At 44.6% G+C, this 18362-nt stretch overlaps 1 protein-coding gene across 4 annotated transcripts in view; it reads left to right on the top strand.

Moving 5' to 3' along the window:
* Positions 1–18362, top strand: part of NFKB2 (nuclear factor kappa B subunit 2) — an 86602-nt gene that overhangs the window by 20806 nt on the left and 47434 nt on the right. For 3 of the 4 annotated variants that reach the window (XR_007245208.1, XM_048504879.1, XM_048504882.1), the window contains exon 3: positions 13984–14055. Coding sequence is in view for 3 of the 4 variants with exons in the window: in XM_048504879.1 (XP_048360836.1) it covers positions 13984–14055 (72 nt within the window). In the remaining variant the exon portion in view is untranslated. Of the gene's footprint in view, positions 1–13731; positions 13821–13983; positions 14056–18362 lie in introns of all 4 variants that reach the window. The other variant, XM_048504883.1, reaches the window with a different exon arrangement.

The raw sequence follows: 18362 nt of genomic DNA on the forward strand, positions 1-18362 counted from the left end.
GGGGTTGCTCCGGCATTCTACTCAAATGCCAAAGGCGGGGGAGGGGGGCTGGGGCATTCTTGGGGACAGAACTGATGTTAGTTTAGGACCAGTTGTGCTGCGTTTAGGGCTGGTTGCGTGGCACACCAACCCTTGGATGTATGGCTGTCCTTTTGGCAGCTTATATCTTTTAAATCACATGGGGCTTTCCCGAACTCACTACACTGCCAGAAATCTCTATTGGAGGGATTTTTTAAAAACTCTCGTACCCATTTAAAGTTTCATTCTGCTTTATAGTTTCCCAGAGAAAAGACTTATCTCACCACTAAACTGCTTATACTCTGCTTTATACTCCAAACTGCTTATACTCTGCTTTATACTCCAAAAGCAAAGAATTGGGGGTTGGCCGGGCTTAAAGTCCATGTATATTCAACTTGGCTGGCTGTTTCCTGGCTCTCCATTCTGGGGTGATTCACAAAAACCTCTGTTTGCGTGGTTATCGCAGAGGAGAGCTTCTTGAAGCAGTATGGGTTATCTCCCAATCTTTCTTTATCCAGAATGATTGCTAGGCCAGTGATTTATGTCTTCCAGCCAGCAATCTAGCTGCGAAGATCCTCTGAATTACAATCGTAATCCCTTCCTCTCAGAATAGCAGATAACTTGGGAGGTAGGTTGAGCCAAGAGTTCTGAAAGAACTGTGACTGGCTCAAGGTCACCAGCAGGCTTTATGTAGAGGAGTGGGGAAATAAAACACAGTTCACCAGATTAGAGTCCACTGCTTATGTGGAGGAGTGGGGAATCAAACCCAGTTCTTCCAATTAAAGTCCTCCACACTTTTAACCACTATGCCATGTTTATCCAAATCCCACCAGAAGTGGCAATCATTAGGAACTGGCTATAAAGCTTGGTCTAATCTATTTGAAATGGAATTCTTTGCCCAGAAGCAGAGTGCCATTAGTGGGTTGACACTGTGGCCAGTAGGTTCTGCCAAATATGACCGGGAGCAATCTTGCAACTTGAAACACTGATTTGACCAAATTCTGATTATTTGTGATGTCTGAATTCAGACAAGGTTACAAATTGGGGTTTGTTGGTTGATAAGAAACCAGAATGTCAAATTAGGGTTTGTAGCTGGCATGTTAACCATAGTTTGTACCAACTGTGGTTCACTGTCATGTCTCAATTAAGAAACCACTGGGGTGTTATGTGGTTTCCAGGCTGTATGGCTGTGTTCTAGTAGCATTTTCTCCTGACGTTTCGCCTGCATCTGTGGCTGGCATCTTCAGAGGATCTGATGGTAGTAAAGCAAGTGGAGTAAATATACCTCTGGAATGTCCAAGGTGGGAGAAAGGACCTGTTGCCAGTTTTAACAAGTGTAAAGGGTGCAGTTAGCAACTTTGATTTGCATGTGTTGGGTAGGATCCACCCATTTAGCATGTGAGTAACCCTGAAGAGAGCATAATCAATTAGTGAGGGCATCTGCATTGTAGTATTCCTTTTGATCCCTTTGATTGCTTACTGTCTAGAGTGGTGGGTGGTGTTCTGGGTAGTGTTCACTAGCCCTTTGACTGCTTTCTGTCAAGAGACATCCTTTGTCTGGGTGGTGTTCATTAGTCATTGTCTTGATTCTAGTGTTTTTCAGTACTGGTAGCCAAATTTTGTTCATTTTCATGGTTTCTTCCTTTCTGTTGAAATTGTCCATGTGCTTGTAGATTTCAGTGTGTAGTCTTGACGTAGTCTGATTGTCAGAGTGGTCCAGAATTTCTGTGTTTTCAAACAATATTCTGTGCCCAGCTTGGTTTATCACATGTTCTGCTATTGCTGATTTTTCCGGCTGAATTAGCCTGCAGTGCTTTTCATGTTCTTTGATTCGTGTCTGGGCACTGCGTTTGGTGGTCCCTACGTAGACTTGTCCACAGCTGCATGGTCCTGCAGGAGTCTACCCTTCCCTTGCATGCCACCCCTCCCTCCCTCCCCCTCTTATCCTTTGCTGAACATAGCATTTGTTGAATTTTCTTAGTGGGTCTGTAGATTGTTTGTAGGTTATGTTTCTTCATCTGTTTTCCTATAGTCAGTGATTCCCTTGATGTATGGTAAGAACACTTTCCCTCTGGGTGGCTGCTTATCTTTGTTCCTGTAGCTTGTTCTTGGTCTTGCAGCTCTTCTGATGTCTGTAGTGGAGTAACGATTAGCCTGCAGAAACTAATGTTTGTTGAGGAGCATCATCGACATAGAAATCCTATTGTTATTTTTTTCCCAATTGTGGAAACAAAGCAAAAAGATTGTTGGAATTGAATGTCCCCTGTTCCCCACCCCTCACTACGTTTAACCTAAAATGAAATCACTGTTAAATATTTTCATCTTTCAAGGAAATGTGTTGAGGATGGTATGTTAAAACTTGAGTTTTTGTTGTTGCTGTTGTAGCTTTAAAGCACATTTATATGAGCCATTTGACATAATATATCCCAAAAACCTAATTCATGATGCAAAGATCTCAGTTTATTATAGCACAAAAATGCCAAACATGCTTTTTACAGCATCTCAAGACAGTTAGTCAATGTATATAATTGTTGTAAGCCACTCTGAACCCCTTGCAGAACAGCAGCCTATAAGCTGAACAAATAAATAAATTGGCAGTGTATGACAGGAGATAGTCCAAAGCTTGTTTCAAGGTGCAACATTTACATTTGCTTATATGTCAGAATAAAGGAGCTGCGTGGCATAGTGGTTAAAGTGCTTGCACTGCCACTCACACGGTCAGGAGTTCGAGCCCCCTGTGGGTCAGATATCCTGGCAGCTGGCTCAAGGTCAACTCAGCCATCCATTCATTTCTTAGTCAGTAAATGAGTACCTAGCACACAGCTAGGGGGTAAAGAATAGCCAGGGAAAGCAATGACAAACTACCCCACAAAAGAAACTTGCCTATGAAATCACTGCTCGCAGTGGCACCCCAGGGTCGGACACGACTGAAGGGGAAACTGTACCTTTACCTACATGTCAGAATATGAGCAAAGCCAGCGCCAGATTGTTCTGGGTGCCTCCGGGGTTGAACTGGAGATGCTGCTGTGGGCTGATTATGACTGATTCTGGGATAGTTCAAAGCTTATTTGGGGGTGAAGATGTCTGTGCATACACTCCTCTTCCTGCTTTGGGGTGGCTCTGTGTTGAGTCAGGAACTGGAATCCTGGAGCTTGTTCCAGCATGGGCCTCAAACTAGAAACTTCTGGGTCTGAGCTCATTCCTGTGCCGTCAAAAGCCGCCTGAGTGTTAGTCAAGCCCCTACCAAGACCAAGTGATTTTTGTTTACTTTGATGTCTTTTGGCCTCTGCTCTTCTATGGACTCTGGAAACTTATTTTGTTGTTTGTTTTTACAAAGGAGGCAAAGTCCAACTCTGCCAGCACCCCCCCCCCCCCCCCCCATCCCTCGGGCAATCTCAGCTTTTAGCACTATTGTCTTTTTCAAGAAACATGTCGAGAATGTAGTGTTAAGGCTGAAGTGGGTACAGGAGTGGCTTTTTTCTTCTTTGAGAATGCAGAATAGTCCCCCATGTTAAAAAATGTTATTTAATTATTAGATGCTGTAGAGGTTTGTCACGAAGTTAAACTTCCTTCGCGCAAAGTATCTGAAAGTGATTTTGTCTCAGTTTTCACAAAGATGGGCACAAGTTTCCTTGCAACTTTTCTGTTTAACAAGGAGTGGAATTTCTCCAGAGGAGATGCGGAGTGGCCTTGGCTCCCTGGAAGCTGTTCTCATTCCCAAGCAGTTCAGCCAAGAAAGAGGCTGTATTTAGCTTGATTCTGCTTTCCAGCTGGCAAAATGGGAAAGGAAAAATCTAAATATTCCATACTTGCTGTTTCCTGTAGAATATTTTGCTCTGCTTGAAGCCATTGTGGTTTCCCAGTTGCTTCAAACAGCTCTGGAGTTTGAAGCAAGAGGGAGAGAAGAGAAAGGCAGGAAGAAGGCTGTCTGGTTTGTGTTCTCAGGCATTTGGATAGTGCAAACATTTCTGAAGAAGTAGCTGATGAGACTCCAAATGTCAGCGTCTAGGTTTCTGGGGGAGTCAGAAACATTTTTTTTACATTTCTGTGGCAGCCTTTTCCCTTCTTGAGCAGGCTTTTGATATAAGTCCGTTTATTCAGACATCCTGGAAAGCACACACACACGACATGGCAGGAATGAGCAACCCCGCTCAAACAACAGGTTATAATGCTGACTAACCCATCCCCCCTGCCCCGTTCTCATGAGAACGGAATTCTACTATGCAAAAGCGAGATAAGCATTCTCACAAGGTTGGTGCAGGTCCTGGCCGGACGCCCGGCCAAAAGAATCTCCGTCAAAGCAAGGTTAGGCTGTAAGGGAAACAAGAACGACTGAGATCGCTTACGCACTCTGCCTCCCCTAAAAGAAATCTCCCCTTTTTCCCCCTCCCCGGTTTGTCGGAAAAGCTTGAGTGAAATGCAGCAATTAAAGAGGGGCATCGATAATTCTCCTTATACACCCATTGAGATTATGGCCAGAAGAATAGCCAACCCATGACAATTCAGATATTGTAGGCGTTCGCGAAAGAAGCGAGAGTCCAGGATAGCGTCTATTTCATAATGCTTATGTCCATCAATTATAACTGGCGGGGAGTGTCTCCGGAGGAGGCTGATAAGCCAAGGCATCTGAAGCGGGGAGCCTCTTTTGAGCAAGCTGGAATGAAAGACGGGATGAATGTTACTTAGTGAATTAGGCAGATCTAAAAAGCGAAAGACAGTAACATCATTGAAGTCACTTTTGTAATCTGAAAGGGACCCACAAATTTCTTGCCAAGTTTTGAGTATTTATGCACGATGCCTGGAAGGTTTTGAGTGGACAAAATAAACTGGCCAGAAAGCCTCCCAACACGTGGGGGGAATTCTGAGCCCGGTGTTTATCTGCCTGAAACTTTTGGGGCTTCTTGAGCCTGTTTTAAGGTAGACTGAACTGATTTCCAGCCTTCAGCTAGTGACAAAATCCATTGATTGAATTCTGGTGGCTGCAATACCTACCGCTAGCCGGCAGCTGGAGACCTTGTAGCCCGGGAAAGCTGATCGACCAGAGACTACTTCCGAGATAGAGGGTTTTTTCATGCGTACTGCTATGAATCTGCATTATTGTAAGCATACTCTCGGCGAAGCGGAAGCTTAATTCACAACTTCAGTTGTCCTGATGGTGGAAGTTTGGTATAACAAGCGTAAATATTGCTCCTAGATGTTCTGTTAAGGTCCGTTCACTTTGCCCGTCCACTTTGAAGGCGTGGTAGGGCGGCGACTCGCTGGTGTGGTTCCCAACAACTTTCCAGAGAAAGCCTTCCAAAATCGAGAGGAAATGAATTGAGGGCCTGACGATCCGGATACTCACCTTCTCAGGTGGAGAGGAATGTAGGCGGGTAGATGTGTTGAATGAACAACCCGGGCTAGTTTGGGAGCTGAAGGTATGGTGGTGCAAAGGAATGAAATGCGCCTGTTTGGAAAAGAGATCCACCACCACCCACAAAACAGTGTTCCCGTGACTGTCCGGCAAGTCAGTGATAAAATCCATTGAAATAACCTGCCAGGGTCGGGAGGCGACGGAGATAGGTTTCAGTAATCCATGAGGCTTTCCCGGTATTGACTTGGCCTCCGCACATATGGAAATTAATTCCCTTTAATGTAAGACTCAACGTCCTTGCGCATAGAGCGCCACCAAAACTGAAGCGGCGGGCTAGATGAAGGGTTTTCTTACAAAACCCGAAGTGCTCCAGCGCCTGACGAAAGCATCATGGCATGCTTGAAGAACTTGCTTTCGAAGGAGGAGCGAGGAGCGTTACCAACACCCCTTTTCCAGACACCATCCTCCAAAGCGCATTAGCTGTGCATCTTTTTTCCTCTGTTGGCAGCTCGGCTGTAATCCCGCCTCCTTAGCGAGTTCCTGGAGGAAGGGGGGAGACGATGGCTGGAATGGGCATAGGGGGGGGGGGTGACGTAGAGGATTGTGGAGCGGGTGACATGCCAATCCCTAGCTGGGAGGGAGAGAGAACGATTAGCGTGGAATATCCCGGTAGGGATGCGTCTCCCTCCCCGGGGGGAGGCGGGGACAATGCATCAGCCAGCTTATTGCTTTTTTTTTTTTTACCGGGGAAAAAATGGACCGTAAAAGCGAAAAGCGAGAGAAAAAATCAATAGCCCAACGTAATTGTTTAGCGGGACATTTTGAGGGTGGAAGGCGCAGCCAAATTTTTTATGATCCAGCCAGACTTGAAAGGGGTGCTGGCTCCTTCCAACCAATGGCTTAAGTGCTCAACGCGAAGTTTGATGGCAGCGGTTTCCTTATCTCCGACAGTCCAGCTTTAGTTCGGAACCAGAAAATTTTTTTTGGATAAATAAGCACACGGTACCAATTTATTGTCTTTATTTTTCTGCAAGAGGGCAGCGAAGCCAGCGCCTTTGTCCGAAGCGCATCCACGTGAACGATTTTGAAAGGAAGCTCAGTGGTCGGGATGTGTCAGAATTCGGCTCAGTTGTGAAAGCTGTTTTCCGCTGCTGGAACGCTAATTGGCATTCATGCGCCCAGGGGGGGGGGGCCCCGGGCTTAGCCGCTTGGGCATCGCTTTTCCTTTAGGTGCGTAAAAGATCAGTGAGCGGTAAGGCAAGTTTGGCAAAATGGGGAATGAAGTCACGATAGAAGTTAGCAAAGCCTAAGAAAGATTGCAATTCCCTTCTATTGGTGGGGGCAGGCCAGTCAACCACTGCGGCCACTTTAGCCGGGTCCATTTCCAGACCGTCAGAGGATATTCGATAGCCCAGGTAGTCTATGGAGGATTGGTGAAAACAGCACTTTGACAACTTGGCAAAGAGGGAGTTATCAAGTAAACGTTGTAAAACTTCCCGGACTAAAGCTTCATGCTCTTCCAGGGTCTGTGAGTAAATCAAAACATCATCCAAATCGGTATCTCTATGGGGGGGAAGCTGATCGATCGGGCTATTGCGCTTCCCATTTTCTGCTCATCTCATTTTCTTCCGACTTCTCTGCACACTTTCTTCTTGACTTGGACCATATCTCCCTACTTGTACTGGGGGTGGGGGGTGGGGGTGGGCTGCCTTGTAGGGTTTTTTCCTTTTCCATATGAGGAGTGAGGATTTGGGGAATATAGTTTCACTGTTTCTTTCAAGTGGGTAATGCAATGCCTTCTCTCACATTTCTGAATCAGTTCAACATTCCTGGCATATTCAGACTTGACCACTAAGTACTGTGTCCATTTTGAATCTTCAGTGTGATCCATAACATGTGGAAGAATTTTTTTGTATGTTTGGATGAGGGTTGGTGGTGGTTGATGCATCTGTTCATACACCTTCAGTTCAGTCTTCTCTGCAGATGATCAAGTGAATTTCCCAGACTGTTTCTCTGTTCTCTCCATATTCAGTAAAATTTTGAATCAATACTGATGTTTTTCAGTTAATCCGTCTATAATGCCTGCTAGGCAGAAAGTCATGGCACTGATCTCCCACTTCACTGGATCACGTTTCTAGATTTCTCTCTGGCCTGAACCTGAGAAGAAATGAGAGGCAGGACTTCAAGAAGATTCCCTCTGCAGAGGTGTGTGCGTGCGTGTGTGCGTGTGTGCGTGCGTGCGTGTGTGTGTGTGTGAGAGAGAGAGAGAGAGACCAACAACAACAACCTTTATTTGGCATTTAAAAATAGGTTAGCGTTGCCAGACATTTTTGAAATACAAATCAAGAGTACATTCAAAGCGCAGACAGGAAGACTGTATATAGCAGTATACACTACTTAGAAAGTTCTGTCACTTTTTCCAACACATCTGTAGAATACAAGAAAACAACACATCTGTGTTGTTTAACAGAAGCTCCACAACAGAGCAGTCAGAGTCACTTTCAGATTTGTCTAGGGCCAGCCTGGGAGAGAAATTCCTAATGCCCACATATCTCGGACAGTCAAGAATAATGTGAGCAAGAGTCTCCACTTGATTTTTACAGTGTGGACAAACCCGATCCTGGAGATGGATAGGTAGGTAGCGACCCTTTGTAATGGCCGATGGAAAAGTATTGCATCTGGTAATAATCCATCTCTGTTGGGGTTCAGTTAATATTTCAAGATATTTGGCTATGTGCCCCTGTTCCGGTATTATTCCGACAGAGAGGGGTGAGCATGATTTATTTGCTTGGCCCAACAAGATATGATATTCCTGTTCTAGAAGTCTACTTTTTAAGGTTCCAAAAATCTCTCTGGGTGTCAGCATACAGAGATCTTCAAGTAATAAACCTATTGAGTAAATTTTTGATTTGAGAAGTTGATACCATTCAGAGGCAAAATAGGGTCTGGTAGCATTGTGTATATTATTAAACTGCGCACATCAGAGTTAAAACATAATTTGATCCAATACTTGAACGTATTCAGCCATGCTCTTGTTTCAAGTAGGTTCTGACCAGTTTCTAAGCATAGTACAGTATATGGTACAGAGTGTGGTAATCCAAGTATTTTATAGAGGAAACCAGATTGTATTCTTTCAATGGACTTGTTCCATGCAGTTATCCATAAGGGAACTCCATAGAGAAGTTGCTGAACTACCTTGGAGTTGAAAACCTTTAGAGCTGCTGGGACATATCCCCTTCCCCTGGTGTGAAAAAACTTTACCACTGCTGGGGAAGCAGTGTGTGATAACTTCAACCCTTTTACAGCAATATCTCTATGTCTGGCCCATTAATGGGCTTTATGATGGAAGGTTAGGCCTAGATATTTAAAAGGACTTGGAGTGTTCGGACCTATAACTCCCCATTAATAAGCTTCATCTAGAAGAAGCTTAAATACATTAGAAAAAGATGACAATTTTTTTTATTTTTATTTTTCTGGGTTTAAGGACAGGAAGTTAGATGTACAGTACTCCATAGTTTTTCTAAGGAGCCTTTTAAGGCCCACTTGAGATCTAGAGATCAGTATCACGTCATCAGCATAAAGTAGGAGTGGTACGGGTTTGTTTGAAAGAACTGGGCTGTGTGCATTAACATCTGACAACACTTGTACCGAATCATTAATGAATAAGTTAAACAAGACCAGGGCCAATACACAACCTTGCTTAACACCTGTCACGACGGTAATCTTAGGAGTTAGGTCTCCAGAATTTGTACATTTTATCTGGCAGGTTGTGTTTGAATAGAGAGATTTAATAAGTAGTAATAATCTAATGTCGATCCCCATCTTTGTTAACTTAAGCCACAGCAAGTCTTTTACAACTGAATCAAAGGCACTTTTCAGGTGAGAGAGAGATACCATTCACCTGGTTTCCTGGGTAATCAACATGGCCGAGTAGCATGGTGCCTGCCTTGCTTAAAAAAGATATAACACAGCTAGAAAAAGTGCAGAAGAGGACAACCAAAAGGGGATTCTATGAGAAAAGGTCCCTTTAATAAACCCATTTTGACTTCTAATGACAAGAAGCGCTTTTTTTAAAAAAAGTTTTACACCACTAAAGACTAAGACGTAAGAGGACAAAGACCCCTTTGGATTTGCAAATTAAACTCTGCTGGCAGCTCCCAGAGGTCCCAGCCGTTGGAAGACGTGCAGGGGCCACCATTGGACAATTTGAACCCTCCTTTGTTACAGAGATGAAGCCATCTGATAAAGGAGATAGCTGGGTGCGGTAGCGAGCCCACCTAGATTTCCTGAATGGACTTTATCTGCTCCACAGGCATAGCTACCATGGGGACATCCGGGGACAAGTGCCCCGGGCGCCACCTTGTGGTGGGCGCAAATATTGCAGGTTCGTTTGTGGCTTTCTGTATTTTTTACTGTCTTCCCAATTTTGGCCTGCAGGGGGTGCAGTTTTTAGGCTAGCGGCACCAAAATTTCAGGCTATTGTCAGGTGACTCTCCTGATGATACCAACCAGGTTTGGTGAAGTTTGGTTTAGAGGGTCCAAAGTTATGGATCCCCAAAGGGGGTGACCCCATCCTCCATTGTTTCCAATGGGAGCTAATAGTAGATGGGGCTATCATTTTCAGGGCCCATAACTTTGGAACCTCTGAATCAAATTTCACTAAACCTAGGTTGTATCATAAGGATAGTCTCCTGCTGATACCACCCAGGTTTGGTGAAGGTTGGTTCAGGGGGCCTAAAGTTATGGACCCCCAAAAGGGGTGCCCCATCCCCCATTGTTTCCAATGGGAGCTAATGGTACATGGGTCCTTTTGAGGGTCCATAACTATGGACCCCCTGAACCAAACTTCACTAAACCTGGGTGGTTTCATCATGAGAGTCTCCTGAAGATAGCCAAAAATTTTGGTACTGATAGCTTAAACATTGCTCTCCTGACAGGCACCCTCAAATTTTCCCCAGGTTCTCTCTTTAAATCTCTTTAAATTTTCCCCAGGTTCTCCCTTTAAATCCACTCCTTTGGAGTGGATTTAAAGGGAGAATCTGAGCTCCCTAGATTAAAAAAACATTGAAAGTATAGTTGAAGGCTTTCACAACCAGATTCAACTGGTTGTTGTGGGTTTTACAGGCTATGCGGCTGTGGTCTGATAGATCTTGTTCCTAACGTTTCACCTGCTTCTGTGGCTGGCATCTTCAGAGGTGTATCACAGAGAGAAGTCTGTTATAAGAGAAGTCTGGACACAGTGTATAACACACTTCTCTCTGTGATACACCTCTGAAGATACCAGCCACAGATGCAGGTGAAACATTAGAAACAAGATCTACCAGACCACAGCCACGCAGCCCAGAAAACCCACAACCAACATTGACAATGATGCTGTTTGGGGGATGGGTGGGAAATCTATTCCGAAACAGTATCACTTTCAATGTTGTTTAAACTAGGGAGCCCAGAGTCTCTCTTTAAGGTGGATTTAAAAGGAGAATCTGGGCTCTCTAGCTTAAACATCATTAACAGTGATGCTGTTTCAGGGTGGATTCCCCCCCTTCAAAAAATAGCATCACTTTCAATGTTGTTTAAACTAGGGAGCCCTGGGTGTGTTCAGATTTGTGTGTTGGGGCATGTTCTATAATGTGATGGTGACTTTGAGATGACCTGGTGCAAAAAAATGTTGTTTGGTCATGCGGGGGAGGGACGCTGCCCATATGCGGGGGGCCCGCAAAACGCAGATTTTGTCCCAGGCTCCATTTCCCCTAGCTACGCCACTGATCTGCTCTCCCTTCAGCACCATTGCGAGATCTCGCGGGAAGACGTTTGACAACGGGATTTTGTGATCCCATTCACAAAGTTGTAATAGTATCTTCCTTTTGTATTGTTGTTTTCTTATTGGTGTTTAGTAAGGGACTTGCCCCCTTATCTCCCCTTTCTACCTGCCCCCTTGCCCCCTTTTGATGTGTGTGAATAAAAGTTATTGCGCTTGTTTGCAACGCGCAATTCTCCTGCCTGAGCTGTGACCAGCACCTCCAAACAAAATCCTTTGCTTTGAAGAACACCGGCTTCCTGCGCCTCATTACGTTGCTGAGCTGAAATCACTTATTGTTACCCGAGCAGCAGTAACAAAACCTTTCTTCACTCAACAAGCCAGTGAGTGGAATTCTGCTGGTGGAGGCCACAATGGCTTTCATGGAGAAGGTGTGGAAAATAAGGGAACAGCAGTGAGTCTCTTAGTCCGAGTCCAGGTAGGCAGCGTCAGAGGAGGGGGACCCTTGGTCTCTCTGTCCTGTCTGTTGGCCAGTGTATGAAGCACTATGATCCAGCAGGCCTCTTTTAGGCTGCTCTCAAACAAGCCAGCTGCCACCCTGCTGAACTCGCAATTCGGCCTCCGTTGCTGGGGAGTGCCAGGAGGTGGGAATTGCATTCAAAGAACTGGGGGTTGCCCGTCTCTCAGCAACTGCCTGCTGCCTCCCCCTTCGCCTGCCCTGTCTTGCTTCCAGAGCCATCTTCACTGGCCATCTGCCCAAAGTCATCTTGCAGCTTCTAGGAATTGCTGCATCCTGTGGCCAAAACTGTGCAGGAGTCATGACTGCTAAGAAAAATCTCTGCCCTCCTGGGAGCCTTGTGCATGCAGCTCTACGGGGGAGAGAGTGAGAGCAAGAGAGGTTAGCTCTGGTTTTTTTGTTTAAAAACAGACACCCCCCACCTCCCTCCCAAATCCCATGGTTCAGTATCCTGGGAAAGGAGGAGACACTCACACATCACTCCATGCTTTCCTTTACCTTCTACAAGTGAAAGTTTTAATTGCCTCTGAAATGGTAGCTATGCCAGCAGGACTCTTTTCTTATTGAGTAGGAAAGTTAGCCAAGAGTTCAAGCACTTTTCATTTTGAACAGTCAACTGAAACAGTTGCAAAAAAGATAGATTAATTGTTTTTTAAAAGTAGTTAAGAGCAGAGATCGGCCTTCTTATCTTGCTATATCAGATGTAATATAATAATAATATAATAATGTAACAGGCTTATTTGCACTTTTGTGATTATGTCATATTTAGTTATGAATCAGTTAGATAACCACATGATTATGATAGGAGATTTTTAGAGAATGATAAGACTGGTATTTTTCTATAAATATGCACTCCTATGAAAAGCAAATCAGATTTCTCTGGATAGAAATTTCAGAAAAAGACTCATTGAGGTAACTTGGGCTCTTTGATAATCCCTAAAGTCAGTGAGACAACCAGCTGAAACGTGAAACCCATAACTTGCTATAATATGATTAAGCAATGCTAGGAACTTAGATAATTTTGGCGTTTATCTTCACAGTCACTGTAGGGTTAACTTTTTCAGATCACCAAGATCCATCTCATCTAGTCAAAGTGGCAGCTGCTCTCCAGGGTCCCAGGCTGAGCTACTGCCTGATCTGTTTAGCACTGAAGATGCCGGTACCTTCTGCATGCCAAATAGATGCACTGAGCCACAACTCTCTCTCTCTCTCTCTCTCTCTCTCTCTCTCTCTCTCTCTCTCTCTCTCTCTCTCTCTCTCTCTCTCTCTCTCTCTCTCTCTCTGCTATGGCATGCATGACAATTTCTTGGAGCCTACAGTAAACACATCTAGTGTGGAAGTTGTGTGATTTATTTATTTGCTTATTTAGAACATTTCTATCTTGCCTGATCACTTCAGATTCAAGATGGACGACTGTTAGAAGTCAAACAGTATTTCTGTTTAGATTGGACCTATTTCTGGGAACCTGGATTCGATGATGTTTATGCTCCGTTGTGATTTGTATCAACTCTCTCATCATCTTTGTTCATCAAACCACGTTTCAGTTTCCTTCAGCAGGACCACCTGCTGTTAAAAGTTGAGGGGGTGTACGCACGTACTGGTTAACAGCAGGTGGGCTCTGATCTGGAGGACCAGGTTTGATTCCTCTGTCCTTCACATAAGCATCGGACCGGATTTATTTTCTAAAGAACTGGATTCATTTTCCTGTTCCTCCTCATGAAGCCTGCTTGATGTTATTCAGCCGGCCACAGTTCTCTCAAAACTCTTCAGTGCCAGGCACTTCACAACCAGTCTGATGTAGGGAGGGGGAGGGAAGGAGTCTGTAAACCCCTTTGAGACCTTTGGCTGAGGAAGGTGGGTGTAAATCCAAATTCCTCCTCCTCTTCTTTCTAGCTATTTCTCTTGGCCTATACCCCCCACCCCACCCCACCCCCAAAATCTGGCCCTTGGGATCTCTTCCAAGAGAGTTTTTGTTTGATTTGGCAATGCCTCATACATTTATTACCTATTGTGTTATATTTTTATCTTGTATTACTTTCATATTCTTGTACGGATTTTTTAAAAGTTTATCTATTACTTCATTTGTAGCTGGCCTTTTTGCTCAGTAGGGACACAAAGAGATTATCCAGCTTCCGTGGCAAAATGGGCAGCTGCTTTGAACGTGTGCCGCAAATGCAGTATGTTAAAATGAATTATTTATATTCTACCATTGTTTGAATTAATTGTATTTTGCCATTTGGAAAGTCTTTTTGCAAAATAAATTGCAGAGTGTCAAAGTTTAATGTTTTGTTCACATGTGCAAAACAGGATGTAATATATTTTTCTCCCTCTCCTGGACAGGATTTATAATCAGTCATGTGAGCTGGAGAGCTCGATTTTCTGCTGCACCCTTGATCACATTCCTCTGGTCAGGTAAGGAATTCTTGTCCTTGGTTTCGTGGGAAGGACTGCAGAGGAGACTTTTCCAGCTGTACATTTGCTCCTTGGCCCAGATGGTATCTTTACCCTGCAGTCCTGGGAACACTGACTTCTTAGCAGACCTGCTTAGGATTGCTTTCAACATTGTGTACCACTGGTTAGTACCAATTGTAGCCTAGCAGCTTCTCCTGTGATCCACTTTCCCTCAAATTGTGTCAGAGGAGGTCTTGGGGAAGGGGAAACCGGTATTGTGGTGGTGGCCACACTGACCATGAGTGACCGTGCAGCAGCATCCTAACATGGCTGCTGTGATGTAAGTGGGCTCAGGATGGCAACCATCAGAGGAGAATCTTGCCTACTGAGACCATCTTTCTGCAGCTGCCACCAGAGAAGAATACCAGTGAGAGTAAATACTTGGCCTCGGATGAGCAGGCAGCTCCCTCCTTGTCCTTCAGAATGGTCACCACCAGCCACCGATCTCTTGCCCATCAGTGGTTCCTGGCTGTTTGGGCTGAGATGTTTGGGCTGAGAGGTGGCTGTAGCTCAGGGAAGATCCCATGGCATGCGTAGGAAAGGCTCTGGGTTCAGTTGTCGACATCTTCAGTTAAAAGCAGAGTTATTAGCAGAGTTATTTGCTAATAAAAGTTATTAGCAGAGTTCTTTAAATGTAATTTAAATTTCATATATGATAATAAATACAAAATAAGGAACTTGTTGTATCCTGCCCTGAGCCCTCTGGGAAAGGGCGGGACAAAAATATGATTAAATAAATAAACTATTTACATTACCAAATATAATTCAAAACAAATTAGCAAAACTAGATTTCTTTCTTACTCATAAATAATCTTTTTAACATAACATAATAGGGGAATTTAGTATGTTTCCAATCTTTACCGCATGTACTCATGTATAAGTATATAAGTCAAAACACCTAATTTTCCACAAAAAACTGGGAAAATTTATTGACTCGTGTATAAGTTGAGGGTGGGAAATGCAGCAGCTACTGGTAAATTTCAAAAATAAAAACAGATACCAATAAAATTACATTCATTGAGGCATCAGTAGGTTAAATGTTTTTTAATATTTATTTCAAAGAAAAACAGTAAACTAGCTCTGTAAGTGGAAAAGAGGGTCAACAAGAACAATATGGTCTCAACAATAACTGTTTATGTTAGCAGTACCAACATTTCAGAGTACCTTTAGGAGACCCTCCTGATGATACTACCCAGGTTTGGCAAAGTTTGGCTCAGGGGGTCCAAAGTTATGGACCCTCAAAATGTAGACCCATCTACTATTAGCTTCCATTGGAAACAATGGGGGATGGGGGTACCCCCTTTGGGGATCCATAACTTTGGATCCCCTGAACCAAACTTTACCAAACTTGGCTGGTATCATCAGGAGTGTCACCTGATGATACCCTGAAATTTTGGTGCCACTAACTTAAAAACTGCACTCCCTGGCAGCCAACAAAGTAAAAACCCTAAAGTATTTTTTTAAATCCACCTGACTCGTGTATAAGTCAAGGGGGGCTTTTTCCGCAGAAAAAATATGCTGAAAAACTTGACTTATACACGAGTATATACGGTAATTTCTTGTCGAAGGGTTTCACGGCCGGATTCAACTGATTCTGGTGGGTTTTCCGGATGTTTCGCCTGCATCTGTGGCTGGCATCTTCAGAGGTGTATCACAGAGGGAACAAACATTAAGAACAAGATCCACCAGACCACGGCCACACAGCCCGGAAAACCCACCAGAACCAATCTTTAATTTGTTTCATAATGTTATGTCTTGGAACCTTAAGCCAATAAACAGACCCTGAAGTACTGATCAGTAGCTTTTATTGATGAAGTTTCGAAGCACTGTACTTGGCAAAGCCAGTTCTGACGAAACTGGCACTCACGGTCCCCTTTGTTCCCCACTGAAAGCCCCCCTCCCATTTCCTTAGAATTTGTGAAAAACAGTTTTGTAGCCTGTCAGTGATCTGCCAGGGGTGCCCCAAGGTTGATGGCAGATAGTGAGAGAGCCACCTGGCTTCCTGCCCCACGAGATAATGGATGTAATTCTTCTCTCATGGGACAGAGGTACCAGGCGAAACCTAGTTCTCTGCTAAGCATGTGAAGCCATAAAGTGACGATCAAGGAAAGAATGCACAGATGGCAGTGGTTACATATATCAGGCTGCTTACATGTTTTTCTAGCTGCATTGATTTGTTGTCTTAAGCAGTTACATGAAATTGGGAATTCATCTCAATCACATAGATAACATCCCTCTGACATTTTGCCCCCCTTCACCCCCCCACCCCCGCTGGCAGATGAGGGTACTGTTTGTGGAATGCTTTTGTTAGACAAGGGGCCTGGATCTTTCTGACATCAACCCATTCATTAAAACCTGCTGGGAAATGGGTCCAGGATATTAAATACTGGAGCCAGCCTCTATAATCCCACGAATCCATGATAGGAGCCACTTCGTGATGCATATCTTCTCTAATCCACTTGGGAGGGGGCACAGCTAATCTTGAATCTCAGTAATCTTGAATCTGCCAGGGGTGCCTTTTCCAGCAAGCTGCAATGGAACACAGGGTGTATATCGCATTAAGCTTTTAGGTAGTTCCAGTTCAATACAGAGTTAATAATCCACAACACTTTGGCCCCTTCCGCATGGGCCAATAAACTCGGGCTGGGGATGGGAAAAACCTGTTTTGAGGAGGAACTTTGTACAGTTCTCACCCCTAAAACGAGGCTTCACCCTACATTTTTTCCCAGGAAAAAAGAATTTTTCAGCTGATGCACTCTCCTGGTTACTCCATGTCCCAGATCACAAAGAGGCCACCCACTCGACTATCTTTACACCAATCCAACTGGGTCTGGCTGTAACAACCCCTAGTAAAACACAGGGAGCGACGGGGACGGGTCCACCACTGTTGCAGGCCCCCCTCCAGAAGGATTTGGAAAATGAATTTAGATCCATAAGTCAAGATGATCCCAAAATTAAGGAGTTAGGAAGGACTCTAAAGCAGTGGTTCTCAACCTGGGGGTCAGGACCCCTTTGGGGGTCGAACGACCCTTTCACAGGGGTCACCTCTTTGCATCAGTGTTCTCCATCTGTAAAATGGATACATGTTAGGGTTGGGGGTAACCACAACATGAGGAACTATATTAAAGGGTCTTGACATTAGGAAGGTTGAGAACCACTGCTCTAAAGGAAGAGTGAGGGCTATGGTGATGAGAGGAGAGGTTGTATGTTCCTTCTGCATTGCGAGCTAAAGTGTTAAAAGGGTGTCATGATGTAAAGACAGCCAGACACTTGGGGCTTGTGAAAACACTGCATTTAGTCAGGAGGAAGTTCTGCTGGTGCGCCCTCCAGAAGGACATGGGAGTCCACATAAAGGGCTGTCCAGTGTGTGCCGTGGTGAGAACAGTGTCAGGGAAGCAACTGGAGAGTGATCTCAATGGATTGTATTACAGATCTGTCCACTAGTAAGGGGAAGACAGTAGTTTGGGTGCTTGTAGACTTATTTTTGAAGCAAGCGCATTTCATACCATGCGTGGGGATACCCTCGGCCCCAAAATTGGGGCTCAAATGTTTGTGGGGCAGGTCTACTGGCTACATTCAGTGCCAGATAAAATAATCTCAGATCTGGGAAGCCAATTTATGTCACGGTTTTGGAGATAGCTTCTGAAATGGATAGGGGTAGAACAGGGACTATTGTCCGCATACCACACCCAATGGACAGCTAGACCAAGAGATTAAATGCAGTGCTGGAACAATACCTAGAGTTACATAAATTACCACCAAGATAATTGGGTTGATTTGTTGCCATTTGCTGAACTTGCATACAACAACGCAGTACATTTTTTTTGTTCACCCTCCCTCCCTCCCTGCATAGTGATGTGGGCAGGCAGGCCTGGACCCTTCACAGCCGTGCTGCCGTCCCTGTGCCCTGCATGATCACACAGCTGAGAGGCAGGGATTAAAAAAAGAGAGAGAGGAGGGTGACCAAGTAACTCACTTCCTGGGCAGCTGTTTGCTCGCAAGCAGATGCAACCTGCATTACAACTAAAGAATTGTGCACAACACGATTCTTTAAAAAAACCATTTGGGGGGGGGGTGTTAACATGGGGCAGCCTCATTTTAGGGGTGGAAGCCGCATGAAGTTCCTCCCCAAAACGTTTTTTTTCCCAGTCCCCAGCCCGAGTTTATTGGCCCGTGCAGAAAGGGCCACAAAGTGTTGCGGATTATTAACTCTGTAGCATCGAACTGGAACTACCTAAAAGCTTAACGCGATCTGCACCCTGTGTTCC

The sequence above is a fragment of the Sphaerodactylus townsendi genome, linkage group LG08, assembly GCF_021028975.2.
Source record: "Sphaerodactylus townsendi isolate TG3544 linkage group LG08, MPM_Stown_v2.3, whole genome shotgun sequence".
NCBI classification, from domain to species: Eukaryota; Metazoa; Chordata; class Lepidosauria; order Squamata; family Sphaerodactylidae; genus Sphaerodactylus; species Sphaerodactylus townsendi.